Genomic DNA, 23,330 nt, shown 5'->3' with positions numbered 1-23,330 from the left:
AAAACTTGTGTACTGACAGTACACTTTGCTGTAGGACTGCTCTCATAGGCTGATGTGGGACAATGTGTTGACTGGGTTAGGTTTCCATAGCTCCCAGTCCCTTACAGATGGTCACAGTCTATGATGAGTTCATGCAGACTGGGATGTGAATGGATACAAAGCTTGGAATAATCAGGGAAATGGAGGTGACGTGAGTGTGAAGTTTTGGAGTTGATTACCTATGGTAAATCTAGGGTTTCCGGGAGAGAAAAGGGAATTCATCCCAAACTGTAGCAGCTGCAGGGTAGGAATGTTCTCTTTTTCCCTATTAACACAGTGCATATTAGAAAATCTGATCCCATTGCTTTTCTTTATTTTCAGGCTCGGGTTATGGCAACAATTGGAGTGACACGAGGACTGGGAGACCATGACCTGAAAGTGCATGATTCAAATATATACATCAAACCTTTCCTGTCCTCATCTCCTGAGGTAAAACAGCCAAGGTTCTACTACCAAATTTGTAAGAAAGGAACAGATATCCTTGGTGTGCTTACCTTCTTCTTCCAAAGTTGTCTATTCTGATTGTGGATGATAGTGATTATGTTCTGATCCAAGGAACATGCAGCCCTTCCTAAAGGTGCAGTATGTGAATAACATGCTCATAGTAGGAATGTTGTAAGCTATCCAGCTGTGTCTTCTGGCTCCAGTCGTTCCACATCCCTGATGGGGCATTGATGCCTTCTCACTCCTTGGTCTGTGGTTATCCCATAGCCTCATCATCAGATGCCCATCTCTCCATTTTAATGTGTTCTAGCTCCCATGGAGGCCTAGATCATGCTGCCTTCACAGAAGCTGATGTAAATCAGAAGGCAGCACTGGGTATCCTCCAGGGTAGTTTAGTGTCATGCGTTACACAGAGGATACCAGACCACCTCCTAAGCAGGGAAATGACAAAGGTGATTGGAAGAGTGCTTTATGCTTCCATCGGTCACCTCTTGACCTCCAGTTCTTATTTCTTTATGATGGTTTTGTGCAAACACCAGGCAGTGGCAGACATGGCAGTGTGCATTCTCAAATCATGGTATAATGAGAGGATAATGCAGTATTTGCATTAGGGGTAGTTTAAAATGCCTCTACAATTTTGATTTACCTTGCCACAAACAATTCTAGTTTTTGACCACAAGTCCTTGCAGTGAATGTTATGAAGCTTTCCAAAGGGGTTTGAATGTGTTTATTAACAAGAAACATGCAAACCTCACTTTTTTTCCCCTCTGTAGCTGCATTCCTGTTCCTACGTCAAGGAGCAGATGAAACATATTTTTCATTAAAAATTAAGCAAGGGCAGACCGTCTGATGACAGCACCAAAAGAGAAGCCTTTGCTTACATAGCCCAAATGCTTAGAGCCATCCACTGTCAACTGGTGTGCTGGAGTTTTAGCCATACCCAGTATTTGACCTTGAATTTATTGCTTGCTGTAGCAGTGCGAGAAGAAAAATACACAAATGATGTAATACTGCTAGGAAGGAACCAAATTATTCAATTAACTTTGCATACAACATTTTTGACTCTTCAAAAATAAAAATCTAAAAAGTGATGAGAGATTCTGGCCCTGAAGAAAAACAGGATCTCTACAGACAACACCTTCTTTGTGTTTTCGTTGCTGTCAGTTCTCTCCCCCCTTTGAATGTGTGGTAACCCTCACCTGGGACCTGCTGCTGTTTTCCTCAGCCAGCCAGGCAGCAGCTCTGCCCTCATCACTGTGATGGATTTGTTCAGTGCCAGCAAAATGATGCAATTCTACCTGTTTATTTTTCTTTCTGGCATGCTGAGACCCAGTGTTTCTGGGGAATGTAATGGCTGCAGCAGAGTATCTCAGCAGTATCAGACAATTGCTGCTGCAGTATTTGTGTATAAACCAAAGCTTCTCGTGGGTTTTTCTTATTTGTGTGGAGTGTGTTTGTATGTGTTCAAATTCTGGAAGATGACATCCAGTTCACATGCAATCCACGTTTAAGGATCTCTTAACTGCTTTGCAAAAGGGAAGCAAAACTGGCTTTGTTTCTACAGTCTCTTCACAGCTAAATTCAGCAGAAATGGATGAGTGCAGGAGCAGCAAAGGCAGAACACCAGCCACCTCAATTCAGACATACTGGCAAAAGAAATCCCTGAATTCTGTTAGGAACCAACACATGCTCCAGCTTGCTTTCCATTGCACCTCTTTTTCTTAGTCATCTCTTCCTTCTCATCCCAGAGAGGTCCCCAGTGTTTTATCTCCTCATGTTTTCGCCTGACTTGTTCTGTCCATACATAGACAGTGCACCTTGCTCAGAAATCAGCATTAAGAAACAACATCTTCATGCTGCCATCTGGGAAGTACGGCACTTGGAAGTAAAGGCAGTGGCATCAAGCAGCAGTTATATTTGGCCCCTGTGCAGCATTGGATTTCAGATTGTTTATATAGGGGTAGAGAAGCACAATGTCTGGTTTCCAGACCTGGAAAAGAGGAGACACAGGAAATTAAGTGGCACAGAGAGTCGTGACAGAAGGAGGATCCAAGTCCTCTGGCTTTTGTTTCTGTGCCATCCTTTCCCAAATTGGGTGAATGTGGTGTGACTTCAGAACATTTTACGTCCAGCGTGACAAAGCTCTAGTATTCCATATCCACTAAAATTTAGCTGAAGGAAAGGTAAGCATCCCTGAGACTGCATCCAGAAATAGGCATATAAAAGTAATTTGAGGGTGGTGTGAAACGACACTTTGACTGAGTGCCAGGCTATGGGAGGAGAAGTCATCTAGCCAAGACTGACAAATGTAATCAGGATTCAGTGGCTCAGCTGTTACAAGACCAGATTTGGAGGACTTTTGCAGGTTGGTGAGCTCTAGAGAATTGAGCCTTTTATAATGAACTGGAGTAGCACAAAGCAGGCAAGCCATGGCTGAGGCTCTTTGGCATGGAATTAAATATTTATTTTCCATAATGGAACAGTTCATTTGAAAGCTTTCAGCAGGAAATTCTGCTTTTTGAAGCTCAGCAAGAGCCACCTTGTTGTAGCTGAAAAGCAGAGGATCATCATCATGAAATTGTTTGAAAGGCAGCTCAGGCGTTCGGTGGGGAGCGGCATGGCCCTGATGGCAGCGTTTGGCCCTTGCCAGCAATGAACCCGAAGCCAGACACCACAGCAAATGTTACAAATGTAATGAAGGAGAATTTTTATCTTTCAGATTCACTAGTAGAATCTTTCTGACAACTCCACAAGTATGTCAAAGGCAACCGTTTTAGATTCTCATCTGCCTTCTGGAGAAATCTTCAGGAATTACATTGTTTAAAGGAAGAAGCAAGGCAAATGCTTAGAGAAGTACAGTATGATCAAAGAGAGCCAAGGTGGCAAACATCACGCTTTAGTGGCTTGAAGTCCTTCAGGGCTATGTCTACCAGAGAATTAAAAAAATAATAATAAATGCAGTAGATGGTCTTGCATGAGCACTTTGATTTCTCAGAAAACGTTTGAGAAACTGTTCTGCATCACAGGTTATTAATATAAAAGATATGAAGCTACAGACTAAGTGGAAAGTTGGCACAGTCTACTGGAAATTGGCTAAAGGGCAGGAAACAAAGGGTGGCAGTAAAAAGCTAAAAGGAGATTAATTGGTGAGTGCTGCAGGGAGCAGTGTTGGGACCCGCTTTTTATTATTTACATATAAATTACTTGGAGGGTAGCATTGAAAGATCTCGTCGCTTGCCAGTGAAGCTGCACCGGATAACAATGCACATAAAAAGGGGCGATACAATTAAGAAAGGGTTTAATTTATTGAAGTAGCTGAGTTGATCAATAGCCCAGGCTAGTGAATGTGGGCTGTTGTTTGGCTCGAATTCCCCCGGGGCTGCTGATGAGGAGCACCTCAGGTGGCTGGAGGCTCATGTGTCACTCTGCTGCGAATGGTTTTCCAGCCGCAGGGACTCAACGTTGGCTGCCTCTTAAAAGCAACCCTGTCAAAAAAGCCTCAGTGCCTTCGCAGAGCTGCTGTGCTCCTTTTCAGCAGCCAAGTGCAGGTTTTTTGACCGGTGGGTAGATCCATTTGAAATGTAAATATCAAACCAGCCCACCTGTTCCTTTCATTGCTTGCCCAGAGCATTTTTCTCCAGAGCATTTTTCTCGGCGGTCTTGACTGTGTGTAGGTGAGCAACATGAGAAACAAACACCTGGATTGTAGAAGGGCCTTATGTGACCAACTGCATAAGACATGTTCAGAATGATGTTGTGTGTGACTAAGGGCTCTAGTGGTGTGTATCTGCTATTACCTATCAGCAGACATCTGTCAGTATCAGTCAGGATAAAATAGAGTGTAGCCCAGTGCTTGATGCCATGGGTGACTGTGCTACCAAGGTTCTGGTGCTCCTTCTTTTTGGCTGGCTCTGGTTTGCCCAAGTCAAGTTCTGCTAGTTCACAGGTCAGCCTCTCTTCATCAAGACAGATCAGGTAGAAATATGGTGACCAGACTGGGCAACTTCGAGGGCTGCCTGATACTCCAGAGAGATCTTAAAGAATTAGAAAGCTTTCCAGGACAGCACAGAAGGGGCTGGTAGGCTGGAGAGGTTGCTGACAAAGTTCTCGGGACAGCATGGAAGGCAGAGAACAGAACATAGGCAGCCCATGTTGTTTCAGAAAGAGGTCGTGAATTCTGTGGGGTGCTATCAGCATTGGCATCTAGCAGCCAAAGCAATGAGTCACAAGGGAAAGATTGAAGATTTGGGGTGGAATTGCTAGGAAACTTGTTGAGGGTGCAGCACCAGTTAAAGAAACCTCTGCATTGCCAGTCAGTGTCTGGCCAACTGCTCTAGCAGTTTTGCAGTGCATTCAGCTTTGTGCAAACTTGTCACAGAGAGAACATCACTTAAACCTCACTGTTGTTTCCTGAAATACATCTATGGGTAGGAGGGCAGTCATTGGGAAGATTAGTTCTAGAATTGGGGAAAATAAAAAAAAAAACAACTTAGTGATTTCCATTGGAGCCAATGAGCTGCTTTTGGTGACATAAGATTCACAGTACTGTGGGGCTGCTTGCTGTTGCAGGCACTTAGGTAACTCCCTGGATCACTCCTCATCTTTCTGAAACTCTGGCATATCACACTCCTTCGCCTTTTCTGTACAGTATGTGTGAGGTATGCTCTGGAGTGCTGCACAGTGTGTGGGTGTGTGCTAGCAGGAAAGTGAAGGGTTAGGAGCTGGCTTATTTCTGCACCTGGGTGAGGTGGTCTGTGAGCATCACTTGAACCTATGATAGGCAGGACAGCCCTAAGTTAACTCATTTTTGTCTGCAATATATGGGGGACACCTATAGCTGTATTTTAGAAGTTGTAGGAAAGACTGGAAAAAGAGTTTAAGAATAAAAGTCATTTGTGGACATTGCTGCTGTGGTAACTGGAAGGCAGTCAAAGATGCATTTTCAGCAAACATTTTGTTGCATGCGCAATTGGTCCTTCTTTATAAGAGTTGCCCTTACCTGAAGTTGCCCCAAGTTTGCCTCTTGTAACCTTGATACTCTCTTTTCTTTAGTCTGGATACCAGCCTAGCATCCCTTATTGCTCACCCCACTGCCCTTCTCTCCATCTCTTCTGACATCTAATTCCTTCTCAATGGCAACCCTTTCTGGAGGTGCTCAGTTCACACAACTTTTACTTTTAAGAAGTAACTACTTTGTTCCAAAACTAGCCATAAAATAGTGATTGGTTTTGGTTTTGGGGCTTTTTTCCCAAAAAACCCCTGAGCATGTTCTTGATAAAATAGTCTCTTGTGGGTGTTGCTCTAGCATTGTGCTGACCAAGGATTGGTCCTTGGTGGACTGGCTGCAGGTACCTTTGAGAAATTTCTTATCAGCCCCAACGCCACTCCTCGGTGAGATGAGATTGCTCATTTTGGGAAGATTCAAATCAGTGATGCATGGTTTTGCCATCCTGCCTTCTCCCCCATCAACGCTGCAGAAATGATTTTGTGGTGTAATGTGTGCTTTGCCTGAGTGGGAGAGCCACAGTAGGTGTGTTTTTTCCAGCACTGAAATTCAAAGCTTGGTTATTCCTCTGAGGGCCTTGCTGCCAAGTGCATCCCTGAGCATTAACCCCGATGCTCTCTCAAATATTTGCCTGTACCCAAGAGATCTGACCAGAACACGTGCTGCTTATTGATGGCTGTGTTGGCCAACATATCCTCCACACCTCAGTGATTTGCAAAGTGAAACCCTGGGCAGTTAGAGGTTGAACTAAATTCTGGGAGATGGGGACTCTGACAGCTATGGGTTTCTGTGCAGTGAGCTTGAGGTGAGATCTGTGCTGCACACAGGGATCTTTTCTTTAACAGTATTCCCACTCAGTCTGAATAAGGAGATATGCTCTAATGAAGAGAGTATCTTTCCTTGATTTAATCCTCTCCAAAGCCCTTATTCAGCTGCTACCTTAGATAATGAAGTATAGGTTACGTATTACAAATGACCTTCTTGTGCCTTTGAGTGAAAGGCGAACAAGTGAGGATTAGCAGTCAGGGCTAGGTGATTTTTTTTTTCCTGTGGTACTGGTTGCAGCCCCATAAAATCATAATTACATTAAAAGGTCCGGGCATTTTATGTGCATTGCCTTCTCCACAGCTCCTAAGGGGAGAATGCACCAGGAGGGAGGATAAAACAGCTCGTATTTCCAAGTGATGCCAAGTGCTTGTCCCGACAAATTTCCCAACTGCCGCGGCTGTCAGCGGAGCCTGAGGCTGGAGCGGAGTGCGTGACGAGAGGCCCCGTTTCCAAACTTGAGTACAGATGATGGTTTTCTCCTGTGCCTGCCTTGCCAAGGTTGTCACGCTCCTTGCAAACCGCGGTTGTTGCCGCCGTAATTAAAGCGCTCCCTGAGCTTTTCCTCACGGCTCCCCCATCGCAGCCCGGGACTGGCGGGCGATTTGTCAGCTGGAGTACAGCCTGTGCTGGAAGCAGAGTTACACTGAGCTAAAGGCTCCTTTGAAAAACACTTGCCACGGCCTCTTGCTAGTATTGGGGCTCAGCTGACAGCCCCCTGGCACGTCTGCTCCCTCCAATCCTGGCTTTCCCCAGCCTCCTCGGGGAGAGGACAGTAGAATTATTTTTCCAGGCAGGCTGTGGGGCAGGTGCCAGCAGCAGCGGTCAGCCTGGCTGCGGCTTTGGGCTGGCAAGGTGAAGCCAGTGGGGGTTTTAATTGTGTGGATAGGCCTGGGGGTTCACTTTTGTGCAGATCTTGAATTGGTTTTTACCCACTGAACTCCTTACAGCTACACATAACTGAGCAGGTAAATTATTTCTCTCCATTTCATCAAACTACAGGCTGTAATTCTTGAGTGCAGCAGCTGCCTCAGGTTTAGAAAAACAAATGTGGTGCCTTCTGCCACACAGGCACTTCCAAATGGGTGCAATTTATCTGGGAGAGTTAAATGGGTCTGGACAAATAGTGAAAACAATTATTTGTGAATATTTTATTAGAAAATATCAAACATTCATTAAATAAATTATTCAGTTTCCATCTGACTAGTCCTGCCAGTGATGGGGAAGAGCCTCACATGCCAAACCAGGCTGCAGGGTGGGGGAGGTTCAGGTTGCTGCTGGCAACCCACCTTGGTTGGGTGGGTTCCCAACCAAGAGGAAAATTCCAATCTTCCCAAACAGAGGAAAAACCCACCTGCTGGTGGCACGGTGCTTGGCAGCTGCGTTCAGGAGCTGTGTCCATCCCAGCTAGGGCAGAAGGAGCTGCTGGCCCAAGGGCCAAACTGGATACCACCCCAGCAGTGCTGCAGGAGAGGTATTTCGGAGCCCTGGCCAAACCTGCTAACTTGGAGTTAAACTCGTCAGTGTTTCACAAACAGGCCTGACAGTCTCTTCCTTCATGGGTGTCTCTTGGGTTTTTTTGTTTTAGGTCAGAGTCTATGACCTCCTGCAGTACGAGCATGGGCCAGATGATGTTCTGATCCTCGCTACTGATGGCCTCTGGGATGTGCTGTTGAATGAAGAAGTGGCAGAAGCTGTCACTAACTTTCTACCAAATTGTGACCCGGATGATCCCCACAGGTTTGTGCTCACTTCTGATTTTCTAGATTCTCTGTGGAAGAGTGCTTTCTGGTAACATATTTTTGTAGAATGTATGATACACATAACAATCAGTAAATATGCAACAGTTACATGAAGACACTTTTATAAGTTGGATGGAGCCTCTACAGCAAATGTGGGGGCTGAAGGAGTCTGTTATAACTCAGAATTACCTACCTTCAAAGGAAAGGTTGTGGTATCATGGTATTTTGGCACGGAATCCATTTTGTATGCTTTGCAGGACCCTGTGGAGACTGTAGGAGGCTGAGGTCTTGGCAATAAGTCTCTGTCTCCAGCAGTCACAGGTTTCCCCTCAACTCCTTTGAATAGTCCCTTAACACTAAAGATTGCTTCTCACTGGGACATCATCAGCATGTATTTCTCTCTCTTTCACTGTAGGTATGTATAAATATTGCACGGTGTGGTTACTACTCATTCCTGGTCATGCTGTGACCTTTAAACCCTCCTGCAGTAGGGGATGCTCAGAGCTACCAGCTGCAGGACAGATGCAGTGACAAAGTAGGTGGGAAGTCTGATTCTGTTTCAGTTAGTTGGATTGTGTTTCATTGCACAATATTAACCTAACTCATCCTCTTTATTTTCATGTCTTTATCGCCTATTACTTGATCAGTTTCTCTCTTTAAAACGTTCACTCAAGCAAACAAACAAGTTCCTAAACAACTAGAGCACTGCCTGCCTTGAGGGAGTCCATCCATCTGTCTGCTGCTGAGTTCGGTCTCACTGTGAGTTAAAACATTACTCTAGTGATCAGAAGTCTCTTGCTTGTAAAAGTGAGGACTGTGAAAGTGAAAAGAGCTTTATCTTTCCCTAGGGGGGCTATTCAGGAAGGGAAGAGAGTGTTGCTCCTGAATTCAGGCCTTGCTGTCACTGTCTTCTGCCCTCGCCCTGGGCTGAGAGTGGGGAAGAGCTTTTTTTCCACATCCTCAGTTGGCTGGCAGAAAGCAGAGCTTCAGAAATAAGCTCTGAGATATCTTGTCATCCGAGTGAAAATGTGAGCGACCATGCAAGAGCTCAAGTTACAGTCCTTTAGATGTGGCAGCTCTTGAGGACATAGGGAAACTCATCTTTCAGTGCTTGGTTTTTCATCTTTCTTCGTAAGAACAGCCCTGTTCCCCATCAGCAAACAAAGAAGATAACTGCAACACCCTGACACCCACTTGGATTTTAATGTGGGAGCAGCTCCAAAGTAACTTGTGAGCAGAATTTTCTTGCCCTAACACAGACAGGGAATGCAAAATGATGTTTTGCTGCAAGCACTCAGTCTTTGGGTGAATGGATGATGAAGCTGCCACTGCAATGTTTTGACCTTCCCCACCTCCTTGTCCTGAGAGGATATGTCATGAATGACAGCCAGGGCTGTCCCTACTTCAGCAACATATGGAAGTGTCTCTGCCCTTTCTCTGGGAGGAGACCAGGCAGGATTAGAGAGGGGACCTTCCAGGGTATCTGGCACTGTGTTATACAGTTAGACCATTATTTTAAGGGTGGAGGAGGTGACCCACCCAAAATATTTTCAGTTATTCACTGGCACTGTTTAGAGGTGCTAGGGAGCTTTTGCTCTCATTTCTACACCCTTGAATCTCCTCTTGTGAAGGCACCTAGTGAAATATCCGGAACAGCGTCGCCATCAGGTCCAAGGAAGTGATTCTGCCCCTATACTCAGCCCTGGTGAGGCCACACCTCGAGTACTGTGTCCAGTTCTGAGCCCCCCAGTTCAGGAAGGATATCGAGGTCCTGGAGCAGGTCCAAAGGAGGGCAACCAGGCTGGTGAAGGGACTCGAGCACAGACCCTATGAGGAGAGGCTGAGAGAGCTGGGGCTGTTCAGCCTGGAGAAGAGGAGGCTCAGGGGAGACATCATTGCTCTCTACAACTCCCTGAAAGGAGGGTGTAGCCAGGTGGGGGTTGGGCTCTTTTGCCAGACGACTTTCAACAAGACAAGAGGGCATGGTCTTAAGTTGTGCCAGGGGAAATTTAGGTTAGATATTAGAATTTCTTTACGGAGAGAGTGATCAGGCATTGGAATGGGCTGCCCAGGGAAGTAGTGGATTCTCCATCCCTGGAGATATTTAAAAAGAGACTGGATGTGGCACTCAGTGCCATGGTCTAGCAACCGCAATGGTGGTTTAAGGGTTGGACTCGATGATCTCTGAGGTCCCTTCCAACCCAGCCAATTCTATGATTCTATGATTCTATGTAATACCTCTGCCCTGCTCTGTCTCCACTGTCACCTCGAAGCTGGAAAAGACTGGTGCTTCCTACCATCCTCACTGGTCCTGTGTCAGGAATACATTCGGGGTGTATTGTATCTGCCTTGTTCCTTTTGGTCTTTGTAAAGTTGGTGATGGCCACCATATTTGCTTCAACAGGGATGGGAATAAATTGTTCCACCCTTTTGACTTGTTATAATGGATGAAAAATTACTCATATAAAACACTCATGGAAATCAGAGACACTAAAGGAAAAAAAAAAAAAGATATTTTCTTTGTTTCATTTAGATTTTTTTGTGCTGGTTTATCCCCAGTAACTGTGGGGGATTAGTCCCTGTTTGTGCCAGCGTGACTATACAACACATTCCAGAATGGGGCCTGCTGTATTATGAGTTAGAACAAACACATTTATTAGTGTTTGACCTACTGGTCTATGAATGGACACCTTGATTGAAAATTAATTTGTTCTTTTTAGTAACTTTGTGCCAGGTCATTTAGAGGCTTACAAATAGTGGTGGCAAGACACTTCTCATACGATCTTGCAAAAGGTAATTAGAGCAGTCCCTCATATAGTTTACAGTGATATTTATGAAAATTACCTTGCTGTTGCTGCTTGGTTGTAAAGAATATTTAAAGGGTTTAAAGCACAGTGTGAGAGGTTTTACATAATTACTTCACAGTGGCCCAAATGAGGTATAACTAATGAATTTACAATAGCATAGCAGCTCAGACTGCAGAGCTGCATTCATTCCTCTCACTAGTCAGTGACAGGGAAATCTCGTGTGCTGTATTATCAGTGTTATGTTTAAAGGAAATGTTATCCCAGAAAATGTCAGGTTCTGTGATGGGTGTAGTGACATAGTCTGTGGTGAGGTCATCAGCTGGAAATGTAAAATCTCTAGGGATGTAGAAAACTTGTCAGAATGTAAGAGACTTGTCCTCTGGGTTCGGTAATGCTTTGGTCTTCTGGACAACCTACTTGTGGAGCAGACCTTGGGGCTGCCTGACCCAATAGCCTACTTACTCCCTGACAGCAGCATATTTAAAAGAAAAAAAGAAAAAAAAAAAAAAAAAAAAAAAAAAGGAAGATCTTAGAGCTGCAGAGTACTGATCTGCTACATAATTAGCTCTTCGTGGGAACAATATACATTCCATTTGAATTAGGAGTAATTTTATAGCCTGATGGGTAAGAGCTTACAGCCCTTGGCAATACTCTTGGGACTCCCCTGCTGATATTTACTGTCAGAACTGTGAGTGTTTGTTGCCCACAGAAAAACATCTTTGAATCCTGTCAAATGTAGCATGCGCCTGGGCATCTCCAAGTGCAGAGAGAGCAAAGTCTTTGGGTCTGTTTGCACCCAGCCATGCAGACACAGCCTCAGGGGATTTGGGCAGTGGGATGGTTGATGGGCACAGACTCGATTAGAGAACAGTTTCTTTCTGAGGGCTGCAACAGAGGGAAGAAGCTGGAGTTGTATTTCTTACCTAGCTCATTTCTTACGTGGATTGTGACAGACAAGAGCATGAAGGGGACCCTGAGTGAAGAACAGGTGGTAGTGACACACTTCTGCTTTCCATACATCATTTCTCCAAAAAGCTATGAAGATGGAGAAGCGTGGCTCTTGCCTGTTCCCTTCAGCTGCACTTATGCAGGGTTTCCCACTGTGACCTTGGGAATCTTTTTAACTTCACGTCCTCCCTCCTCTCCTTTTTCATTCCCTCACTCACACTCGCTGAGATTTATGAGGATGCTGGGGAGTTGCTCCACCTTTGCTGGGTGTGAGAAGATAAGAAGCTGCTCAGGCAGCAGTATGTTTTCCCTACTATCACCATTTCTTCTGCAGTACTTTCACTGATCAATACTGAAAGCTTCAGCAAAAGAAAAAAATACTTATTCTTAAAACACAAAAGTTGTATTTCAGCGAGACTCTTCATTAGGAGGAAGTGGGTACTTTAAAACTATTTCAGCAGTTCTCTAATGCTGTCTTGACAGCTGACTCCCAAGTTCACAGCACTGGAGAAGAAAACATTCAGTAATGGACTGCTGCTGCTATTCATCTCCAGCTACAAGAGACTCACCCTGTCTCCTCCAGTGCCAAGCTGAGCAGCATCACCTTCAATTCAGCTCTACTTTTTCCTTTGTTTCGATGTGCTGGTTTTCTTGTCTGTTTCATAGTATCTCTAGGAGAGGATTTCTGGTTTATTCAAATTCCTGTTTTATTTTTTTCTTTTGCCCCTTCCAAACATTGAGAAGCAAAAGCTTTACACAGTCAAGAGCAATACTCATTCAGCTGTATTCTTTCAATGTGGACAGCCCTTATTAATTGGAAAAAGGAAGAAGACAAAGTTTTCTCACAGAATGATGGGTGTTTTCTTCTCAAATTCTGACAATAGCTGAGAAATCCTTGGAAAAGATTCACTCAGCATCAGGCATGTTGTGAATAAATATTCCACTTTCTCACTTGCCACGTGGAGCTCTTTTGTTCCTTAGCCCTGCATCTGATTTGGGGATTTGGGAACTGGGGAGTGCAAATATGCATGTTTGGGGTTTTTGCCTGTAGAAAATAAAATTTTCATGTCACATTAGGACAGTATAGGCAGTGCTGCTTGCTACATCCTGCTGCTGCAGCTCGAGGTTGTGGGTACAGACATTTCAGAACCTGCAGGCAGTGTGTACAAGTGTGCAAATGAGTGTGTTAGAGTTCATGTCTTGGGCCTTTCTCTTACTGATGAAAGTAAATCTTCTGTCAAAACTTGTGAGGGTTGGAAAGTTTCTCACAGAGTCCCATGAGGATCATGGAGGGCATTGCTTCTGTACAGCATCACTTTTGTACATTACTTGGATTTAACATCAAACCTTTGGGGCAGTCAGATGTCGGTTCTTTTGTATTGAAGAAATTTTTCTAGAGAGCAAATAAACTATTCCTGGCTCAAAGGAGTAATTAGAGTTTAAGGCACAAAAATTGTCAGAATATAGCTGGGGGGTTTCTTTCTTTTATCCCCAGAAAATAAATAAAGTCTCTATTGATAGAAATCACCATTTAATAATGCATTCTCTGGTGAAAATTTTGGGGGTTAGAACAGTCTTAGATACTCGGTAAGTTTCTCCCCCTTCCTTGCACACACTGATTCTGATCAGTGGTGATACTGTTCTTTCCTGTTCTTCAGATGGGATCTGGTCAGATCATTTCTGACCAAGGATCCTGCCTAGAAAATTGGGTCTTGAAGTGCAAACCATTCTTGTCCTTCCTGATTTCAGGAAAGTACAGAGGTGGGTTTTGCTTCTGCTGGCTTGTGTTTCTGGCTTCATAGACACCCCACCTCCCCCATTATATTGGAGGTTGGTACTTATGCACAGGCAGACACAATATTGAACTTTTTTTTTTTCTTTGTCAGTCTTGATTAGTTTTTAACTATCAAATCATAGAAAAGTTTGCCTTCACCCAACTAAATTCAAATCATCTCAGCCAGGTGTTGGACTGATGAAGAAAACCACATGACAATAGCTGTTGTGAGAGTGACAGAGCACTGGAACAGACTGCCCAGTGAGGTTGGGGAGTCTCCTTCTCTGGAGACATTCAAAATCTCCTGGACATATTCCTGTGTGACCTACTTTAGGTGACCCTGCTCTGGCAGGGGAGTTGGACTTGTTGATCTCTCAAGGTCCCTTCCAACCCCTAGCATTCTCTGATTCTGTGGTTCTTTGATAATGAGATTTTCCTTCAGAGGAAGCCTCTGAGTGAGTGCACAGATGTGTGGATCTAGTAACAGCAGGTAAAACAATAAGGAAGAACAGGATGGAGCATTGTCATGCACCACCTTTTGGATTCTGACAGCCTTTTGCCCCGAGCAGCATCTGTTATTTTTTCAGGACAGAAAATAACTCCCATAAATCCAATGCAGCTCAGCCCAGCACAAGCAGGGAGTTTCGAAGCAACATGAAACTTGTTTTTTCACTAAATTAAGCGCTTGACAACTCACATTCACATAGATTTCGTTGAATGCATAAATGTGAAAGGACTGTGAGACTCTTAATCTGGCTGTATTAACTGTACTTTTCCTTTTCCAATTTCAGAATAGAAGATGTTTAGAAATCTTTCTTATGGCCAAGGAAAACAGACAAGTTGGTCTGCTCGGTTTAAAGTGCAATTTAGATTCTATTTTTAGTGCTCTATTACTTTCAAATCACTTTCTTTGTTCGAGTTTGTCTCTGAAATGGTTGACCCATATTTACCTTGAGATGTCTGAGTCCACAAGGACGTAGTTTTCAACAAGTAGCGCCCTCATTTTTTTTCAGACTTCCAGAAAGCAGATTTGTTAAGACAAATGTTTTAATAATTTTCTGAAAACTTGTGAAGCCACGCACCCAGAATGATGGGTGACTCTCACCAGCTGGTGCCCATCAGATACTTTCAGCTTTTGATGCAGGAGCCATCACTGACCTGAAAAGGGGTTGTAGCTTTTTGGCTACGCACTGGTTCGCTTTTCTCCCACCTGCTTCGGAAGCACGGGGCAGCTTGTCCTGGTAGCTCAGGGCAGTAAATTCTGCAGGCTGTGAAAACCCAGTTCCCTCATGAAGACTTCCCTGGCTGTGTTCTGCCTTTTCCACAGGTACACGCTGGCGGCACAGGACCTGGTGATGCGAGCCAGGGGAGTGCTGAAGGATCGGGGCTGGCGGATATCCAACGACAGGTTGGGCTCTGGAGATGACATCTCTGTCTACGTCATCCCTCTCATACACGGGAACAAACAGTCCTGAAAGCAGCACCAGGAGTGGTTATAGGTTTGGGATCTTTTGGGGAAAGGGCCTGTAAGAGACAATGGTTTTGGTGATCTGACCAGGACACTTCCAATTGATGTAATGTATTCAAAACTAATGCTGGAGGGGTATTTTTCTGCCCGAAAGGTAGGGCTCTGCACATATACTGTATATGATTAAAGATTATCCTTAAGATTGCGATTTCCATATAGAAATGGTTTTGGTGCTTAACAGGAATGGGATTTAAATGCTGCTAGCATATTATGGATTCTGTCATCCCTCCAGGTGGGGAATTAGGTTTTTTCTCAGTTTACCATGTAGCTTGGGAGAGCCGTTTCAGTTGTGAAAGTAGAAGTGGGTACCAGAAGCTAAGGAAGCTCCTGAAAGCTACCCTCAAATATTCAGGAGGTGACTTGGGTTACATCTCATTTAAAAGTACCTATATATACATATATAAGACTCAAGAGTTTTCTTCTTTCAAAAAGTTGCATTCATGATTTACCTATGGACAACTTCAAACGTGTAGTCTTTCGAATCTCCATTTTCCTCTCCTGTCTCTTCTTCAGCAGACTATATTTCTGTATTTTAGTAGGAAAACTGAAATTGTTTTCAGTGTGACTCTGCCTGTTTACTGCAGCTAAAACAGCCACCTGCAAAACTGACCAGGAGAAATAGGTCACAGTTCTGGATGGCAAGATTTATTCTGGTGTGAGTGAGGAGTTGTTTGTCCAGATTCCTTGTTGTGTGCATACCATGATTATACAGAACACACAAACTCAGCTTTATGGGATATTTACCTGGAGGCCATGGTTTCTTTGGGATCAGAGATTTTTCATTCACTGAATGGTTCTGCCTGCTTTATCCTGTTGAAAGGATCCCTGACCATACAGCTTTTGCATCAGCTGGCATTCAGTACATTTATTTGGGCTCCTGAGTGTACTTTTAGATGGATTCCTACTGGAAATGGTGGTATTGTTCTTGTTATCAATTTGAATACCCAGACAGTTGTCTATTTAAAAGTCATTTAACTTCCTCCTGTCTCACTTATTATTCAGTATACCTTTGTCTACTTGACTTGGTGATTAGAAAGTGACATCTTATAATCTTGTGTCCTCTTGCTACTGAGGACTGTAGTCAAGAATCAAAAGATCGCTGTGGTAGATGCAAGCCCTTGGTTTGCTTCAGCAGCTTTTTTTTAGAAGTGATGAATTAATTTAAATAAGGAAAAATGAAGTATAATATTGCCAGAGTGAAAGCATTACTCCAGGAGGGAAACGACTGAGCAAATCTGAAGCTTAACCTGGTTGCCTATTCTTCAAGCAGGCAGCACTCTTACTTCATTGGCAGGGACTGAAGGAAAAACAAAGTCAGGAGGCTCTAACTACGGGTGGTTGGATTGGCTGGGGAGCCAACTTCAACCTGATTTACCCTCAGACCACATTTAGAGCTGCTCACCTGGTTTGGGCTGCTTGGAGAGCCAAAAGACAGGGAGCTGACAGAACTGTAGAGCACTGGCTAGGCAGCTCACAAATGTTGTGTCCTTTCCAAAGCAGGAGGAGGAGAATGTACCCTTTGCAGACTTTCTCCTGAGCAGGCATGGCCTGGAGCTTGCCAGGTCTGCAATTCATCCTGTGCTCTGTGAACACTGCGCAGCGCCTGTGCGGCACGGCTGCTCCAGGGCTGTGTTGCTTTGCCCCTGGAAGTTCATGTGGGACTGACCCGGTGGACTTAAGCTACCCGTGCTCTAAATCTCTACACCAAGTAGGAGTTTCAGGTTGGGAGGAGGCAATACAGAGTGTGTAATGGCTCAAACATGCAGCAAAATGCATGATTTTAGCCTGAAAACTGTTCCAAGCATTCCCCGGGACCTGCATGTGATAAAGCTGTGCAGAACACCAATGTGTTGTATTCTAGAGCTTCAGCATAAATCAATGGCATATCTGACTATGTGTTGTCATGCTTTATCTATTCTTTCCTTACTTTGTTTTTTTTCATTTGCCTCTTTTTCTGTGTGCAGCTGGGTGAAAAGAGAGGTCTGGAATCCAGAATGTTTTTCACGTGGCTCCTTGTATGTTTTAAAGATTAAGCAAGAGATTTTCTCTTGCACTTTTTCTTTCTTTTTTTTTTTTTTTCCTAATAAACTTGTAAACATGCTTTTCATGCTCTGTGTAACTCCTGTTGTCTCTTCGCAAATGCAGTCGCACTGTCCTCTAGCAATTCAGATCCTTTTTCACAAAGAAACTAATGCTGGCAATTCTGGTGGAGTCGTATGAAAAGCGAAGAAGCTGATGCTTGCTGGTACCGACTGTGAGCCCAAGTCAAATATTTCAGTGCCCATGAGCTGTTGGTCTTCATTATTTGCTAATGTGGTGTCAGTGCAAATGCCAGGCATGATAAAACCACTGAATACAATGTGGTGGAAATAAATTCCCGGTGTAGCGTTTGCCAAAATGTAAAAGTGAAACCTCAAGGCCATGGAGAATGCACCTTCTCCTTCAGGGGTATTTTTAAATGTACCTCTGGAGAGATGGGTTGGCAGAGTGTGTGACTTGGTGGGAGCAGACAGGCTGGTGATTTTTCATAGCAAAATCTCACGGGTGCTGGTATGGCTTTGTGAATCAGCCTCCACAGTCAGACTGCTTCTCTGCAGTGGCTGTGCCCAGGCAGAACTCTGTTAGCTCTCACAGCCTCTCCTGGACAGGGTGGAAGCACAGTATCAACAATTAATAATGATTGGCATCAATTAATGAATTTTGAGAATTTTAAAGAATAATGAAAAGCTTCCTACACAGATGCCTGTGACTGAAGCTATGCTGTGATGCTTTTTGTTTTGCCTTTTTTTTATGAAGTATCTTCTATACAGTTTCATGCTTGCCATCCTGGAGCATCTTCTCTGGCATGCCTCTGATGTGCTGCTGTGTTAGCACTTGGGCTTTCCCTTCTGCCTGCTTTCACTGGGAGCTTCTGATGTGCCTGCACTGTGCTCTGTGCTCAGCTTCAAGGCGTGGTATAAATACATAACACACACCAAAGCCTCGTGTGACTAGGAGGCAGCAGTCACTTCTTGAGGAAATATTGTGTGAGAAGGAAGAATAATTAAAAGCATTTCCAGTTCCCTTTGTAAGCTGAATTATTTTGGGAGTCACAATGTTAGAAATCACCGATGGCAGGGAGGATCCATGGTACACAATGCCAGTCTTCAGGTAGGCACAGGATGGGTATTGCCATGTGCAGACTTTCAGCTGCTCTAGGGCCCAGTGAAGCCCCTGGATTAGGAGCAGACTGGGGAAAGTTGGGCATCAGCTCCAAATTTTACATCCCTGCCATGGCATTTTAGTAACTGCCTGATGCCAGCAGCACTGTGGGTTGGTTGGAGGTTTTTTTGCCAGTGAAGTTACCTTAGTATCTAAAATAGTCTAAGCCTCAGTAGCAAGGGACCTCAGTCCTGAGTTACCTCTGTATTCACATTGCTCTGCACAGTGCTGTGTCCTTGCCTGTACATAGGAGCTGCTTAGAGTCAGGCAAGTTTTTGCCTTGTCTGGACAGGGCCAAGGGAAGGAGGTGATGTGCCATGTGGTTCAGAGTAGCCAGCAGTGCGATGTAACATTGTGCTTTGGTACCTAATCCATTCCAGTTTCTAGAAACTGGAAACCAAGAAGCTTCTATGATTCTCTTGTGTTGCAGAAGGCAGTACAGCCATTTCAGAGATTTTTTTTCTTACACTGCAGCCTAAACTCTTCTTTGTTTAATTTGAAGAAGGTACGTAGAAATGTTGTTTACACCTTAGGCAAGAAGGCACTCAAACATCTTTTTGGTGCATAAATGGAATGATGCTTCCTTCATGAGCACAAGAGTGTTTTCTGAGAGGGCTGATGTTCATGATGTTCAGTGGCCTCATGCTGGAGGAAGAGAGGTATTATTTTCTTTTTATAAATTCTAAATAACAACAGGGCTAACAAGCTAAAGGAGAAGTGGTCAGAGTCTGTAGTTAGCAGTGGATTTCCATGTTAAAGTTACTTTCATGTTAAACTATGAGAAGAGGTGTGGGAGGTACAGTCAGCTCTGTGCCTTCAGGATATTTTTGAAGAACCACACCTGATGTTTGAGAGGATTTTGGCTTTTGACTTTTGCTGGTTCAACACTACATACTCCAAGCAAATCTGCTGTGTTTCTTCCTGCCTTGGTGTCACGGTTTAACACTGGCCCGGCAATTAAACCGAATAACAATACCAGTCTCTAGCAGTAACTATAAACATCAAGTGTTATCAATCCTAAAAGCACACACACTGCATGAGAAACTTGCTGTTAATTTCAGCAAATGCAACTACTTACAAGGGACTTAGCTAAAAGCAAAAGTACAGAAACAGAAAACCACCTTTATCCTGGCCCAAACCAGGACATTCCACCCCTTATTCCATCCCATATACGTCACACTCACTATAAATTTGAGGCATCACGTGGGCCGAGCCAGATCTTTTCCTGCTTCCCTTCCTTCACCCGGCATCCTGGAAGGATCCTGTCTGTTCATCTGCCTGTGGTCCTGATCCGTGCCAGCCCATATCTGTGTGTTCCTGCCTCCAGTTCCCGACTGCTGCCGACTCCAGGAGTCCAGCCTGGACTTTCCCAGGGCTGCCCTACAGCCTCGGTGGTGACGTGAGAGTTTATTGGGGGAAAGGGGGGAGGAATGTGGTTTCCATTTTCCTGTATATTTGTATATATTTAGTAATTTTTTCCCTATTTACCATTACTGTTTCATTAAAGTTGTGTAGTTTAGTTTCCAACCCATAAGTCTCTCTCTCTTATTCTCACATCACCCACAGTTGTATCTGTCTCTGCAGGAACCCATAGCATTACTGATAGTGTATGATTAAAAGGTGGTGGTGCAGCATGCACAAACCTTTGCATCATAGGTTTAGGGCATGGTACGTGATAGGGATCTTCAATGTCATCATTATTATAGATCACGTCTCGCACAGCCAATTCTTCGAGATACCTGATAGCTTTTCCAAGGTTGCGTGCTTTGATCTGTGGGCAGTCTATTTCCTCTTTATAGGGATATCTCTCCTTTACAGCTGACAAGAGTCGTTTCCACAGGCTGGTAGTTCCAGCCTTTTCCCCAAATGCCCGATCAATACCTGCATCTTTGGCCAGGGATCCCAACTGCCTGGCTTCCTTCTGAGTTAATGTTATGGTAGCAGCCCCCTCATTCCAGCATCGGAGTAACCAAGAGAGAAGTGGTTCACCTGGAAAACGGCTGAAATCTTTTCTCAGAGTACGCAAGTCTCTCATGGAATAGAGCTGAGCAGATTCTGAGTCTGAGTCCTCATCTGACTCTGCACTAGCTGCTCTACCTGGTCTGGGAGGAGAGCCATTATCCTCTATTTCCTCTATCACCTGGTCATCTTGTTCAGACTTGGAAGGGTTACGGCTCGTTTCTGATTTCCCTTGTTTTCCTTTTCTCCTAGTTACAGGGTTAACAAGTAACTGTGTGGGCTGAGGGGGAGAGGCTGAGGCATCTGCAGCAGTGGCAGCAGCAGGGCTTGTTTTCTGAGCAGCAGCAGTGTCTGTGGGAGTAGACACAGCAACTGAAGCTGAAGCAGAAACACTGGCGATGCTGGCCGGCCTTATCTGAGTTGTGCCCTTGCGTGAGGGGGGCGAGAAGCGGCTGGGGAGGCAGGAGTGGGGGTGCTCTCTGTACGAGGAGCAGCTCTCACTCTCCGAACAGCAACTCTCGGCCTCCGAAAAGGCATACTCAATCTCATTACTGTGGTTTTTGTGTTACTCCTCACCAATATATGAGAGAGATTAACAACACCCACTAAAAGATTGAGAGATGAAATGCTACTGTTACTAAAATCAGGTGGAGTCAGCCCAAAATACGATGGAATGGTATAATTTTCCAAATTAAAACTGGGAGTGTAATTACCAACCAAGTTTTTTATCTCTGTATGAAACACTACTGCACCATGCACCATGATATACACCAGTATTGAGGACAATATTGCAATGATGGTTCTTAAGCAGCTCTTACGAAAGACAAACCACAAAGTAACAGCAATTCCAGCTGCGAAAAGACAGATTGCATACCCTAAATACCAAAGGTACGGCACGATTGGTTTAATCTCCAACCCTGTGAAATTTCCAAAGAACAAGGTCTGATTCCAGCTCAGGAAAGCCATTCTTTCACTGGAGTTGGAATTCAAACTGTTCAGGCAATTTAGTCAAAATTTAAACTGGACTCGAGCCAATTAGCTCGGGCCCCACGTTGGGCGCCAAGAAATCTGTCACGGTTTAACACTGGCCCGGCAATTAAACCGAATAACAGACGCTCTCTATTAATCTGTCTCTCCTTGATAGAGAAAGGAGAGAGAATAAGAGAGAGAGACTTATGGGTTGGAAACTAAACTACACAACTTTAATGAAACAGTAATGGTAAATAGGGAAAAAATTACTAAATATATACAAATATACAGGAAAATGGAAACCACATTCCTCCCCCCTTTCCCCCAATAAACTCTCACGTCACCACCGAGGCTGTAGGGCAGCCCTGGGAAAGTCCAGGCTGGACTCCTGGAGTCGGCAGCAGTCGGGAACTGGAGGCAGGAACACACAGATATGGGCTGGCACGGATCAGGACCACAGGCAGATGAACAGACAGGATCCTTCCAGGATGCCGGGTGAAGGAAGGGAAGCAGGAAAAGATCTGGCTCGGCCCACGTGATGCCTCAAATTTATAGTGAGTGTGACGTATATGGGATGGAATACTCTGTTTGGTCAATTCTGGCATTTATCTTGTCCGTTCCTCCCTAAAGGAGGGTTCAGGTGGGGCCTCTGTGTCCTCCTGGACGGTAAAATATTTTCCTCAGAGCTGAGGAAAGCAGTGTCCTTGGCCCTGCATACCAGTCTCTAGCAGTAACTATAAACATCAAGTGTTATCAATCCTAAAAGCACACACACTGCATGAGAAACTTGCTGTTAATTTCAGCAAATGCAACTACTTACAAGGGACTTAGCTAAAAGCAAAAGTACAGAAACAGAAAACCACCTTTATCCTGGCCCAAACCAGGACACTTGGTGTTTTACTTTATTTTATATTTTATGTACAAATATTTTCAGCATTTTTGTGTCAAACATAATTGCAGACTGTGGAATTGCTGTTCTTCCTCAGTTTTTTTGGTGTGTAAATAGTTTTCCTCCATGTGTCTTAGATGAAGATAAAGTGATGTGGCTGCCATAGAGAGAGTGACCAAATGATGCTGTAACTGTGCTGCTGTACTTCTACCTGTGATGTACTTGAAGGAGGATGCCCTTGTCCACCTCCACTCTCATCTCTCTCTCTTTTTTTTTTTTTTTTTCCTTTTTTTTTTACCATTGCTGATGGTGTTCTTTCATAGGTGAATTTTTGGTTTGGGATTTATTTTTGGTTTGGGATTTATTTTTGTTTTAATAGCTGCCACCTTTTCCTTCATTCGAGAAGAAGTCATCTTGTTTTGAGATCTGTACAACTGTCTGGGTTTTCTATGTCCTGAAGAATGGAGGAACCGCTGGAGGAAGATGTTTTTGACCAATGTACTTCTGCTTTGTGACTGTGAAATGTTAATCTTTTTGTAAGAACATAAAATGTTTAGTAAAGGGATATATTTTGTGTTTTTTGAAACTTTTCAGTGCAATGAACAAAAGAGGAGGATGCTGAAGAAGTGTATGCACAAAGTTTTAAAATAAAATTTTAAATTATATATATCCATCTATATCTATAACCATTATTATTATGCCTTTGTCCCAGAGAGTGCCTAAGTCTCTTTGTGTGTTACTAATTGTGCAATATGGAGTAGCAGCACACTCTGCTATACAGGGGAATGGATGATTCACTGACAAAAGGTCTCACTCAGTTTAATGAAGCGAATCCCTGTGAGGTGCATTAGTGGATGGGTTGATCTGGAAGAGTTCAGTTGTAGGATAACTGTGTGAGCTGCGTGCTTCCATGAGATTATAATTCATTGCTCAGGCTGCCAGTTGCCATGTTCTGACTCAGTGAAGAGCTGTTCAAAGCCATCAGCTATCAGCTCTCTCTGTGGCATGAGACATTGAGGGTAATTTTTTAAAATGACAACACAGTTGGAATAATTTTATCCCTCCTCCCCAGCTGCTTAAGACTCGCAGTCAAATTCTGCTCCAAGTTTAGTAAAACCAAGGGTGAATTTTTGGATTCCACCCCAGCAAGATGTCATGGTTATTTAGTAACCAAAGATGTATTTGAAGGTACCAGAGATG

General features: G+C 44.1%; 1 protein-coding gene across 1 annotated transcript in view; it reads left to right on the top strand.

The window, feature by feature from the left end:
* The window catches only part of PPM1H (protein phosphatase, Mg2+/Mn2+ dependent 1H), a 130,341-nt gene extending 113,130 nt beyond the window's left edge, over nt 1-17,211 (top strand). The window contains exons 8-10 of the mRNA XM_030449655.1: nt 361-468; nt 7,902-8,053; nt 14,912-17,211. Of these exons, the coding sequence (XP_030305515.1) occupies nt 361-468; nt 7,902-8,053; nt 14,912-15,059 (408 nt within the window). The 3' untranslated portion in view covers nt 15,060-17,211. The remainder of the gene's footprint in view (nt 1-360; nt 469-7,901; nt 8,054-14,911) is intronic.
* The last annotated feature ends 6,119 nt before the right edge of the window (nt 17,212-23,330 follow it).

Source organism: Calypte anna, chromosome 1, assembly GCF_003957555.1.
Source record: "Calypte anna isolate BGI_N300 chromosome 1, bCalAnn1_v1.p, whole genome shotgun sequence".
Taxonomy (NCBI): Eukaryota; Metazoa; Chordata; class Aves; order Apodiformes; family Trochilidae; genus Calypte; species Calypte anna.
Note: the sequence above shows the minus strand (reverse complement) of the source record. Positions and strands in the feature narration are given on the sequence as shown.